We start from the raw sequence: 505 nt of genomic DNA, 5'->3' as shown, positions 1-505 counted from the left end.
CCGCGGGGCTCCAGCTCCGCCGCTTCATCAGGTAATATCCAGCCAAGCCCAGAAACGCCAGCAAGAGTCCACATGTGACCAAGGTGATCAAGGTCTTCTGAGAAAAATCCTGGTGGTTCCTCACGCTCCCCCGTTTAAGTGCTTTTATTCCAAACTGGAAAAAACACCAAAGAGAGCCGAGACTCTGACAAACAGGAAACATGTGCATCTGCTGAACAGGCACTGGCCTCAAAACAACACTGCCCTTCTCCTCCGTGTTAAACCTCACATAAACAAAGCTGGGCTTTGCTACCCAAGCTCCTGAGCTGTGCACTTGACCTGTGAGCTCTCACGTCCTTGTGGTCTCATCTCCATCCTAGAGTCTTCTCTGGCACAGGGAAACTTTCTCCCTTGGACCAGAATGCTCAGGTCCTGAGACTCAGACCTGCATCTGCACGGCTGGAGTCTCCCTGCGCGCCACTGCTGCAGCTCTGCTGGCTGGCGCCTCTCCCGACGCACCTGGAGA

The 505-nt window shown here is 54.5% G+C and overlaps 1 protein-coding gene across 1 annotated transcript in view; it reads right to left on the bottom strand.

Moving 5' to 3' along the window:
• CD34 (CD34 molecule) overlaps positions 1–505 on the bottom strand; it is a 12,630-nt gene that overhangs the window by 1,971 nt on the left and 10,154 nt on the right. The window contains exon 8 of the mRNA XM_010135609.1: positions 5–154. Within this exon, the coding sequence (XP_010133911.1) occupies positions 5–154 (150 nt within the window). The remainder of the gene's footprint in view (positions 1–4; positions 155–505) is intronic.

The sequence above is a fragment of the Buceros rhinoceros genome, unplaced genomic scaffold (genome assembly GCF_000710305.1).
Source record: "Buceros rhinoceros silvestris isolate BGI_N320 unplaced genomic scaffold, ASM71030v1 scaffold18030, whole genome shotgun sequence".
NCBI classification, from domain to species: Eukaryota; Metazoa; Chordata; class Aves; order Bucerotiformes; family Bucerotidae; genus Buceros; species Buceros rhinoceros.
This window is presented reverse-complemented; position numbering and strand designations above follow the sequence as displayed.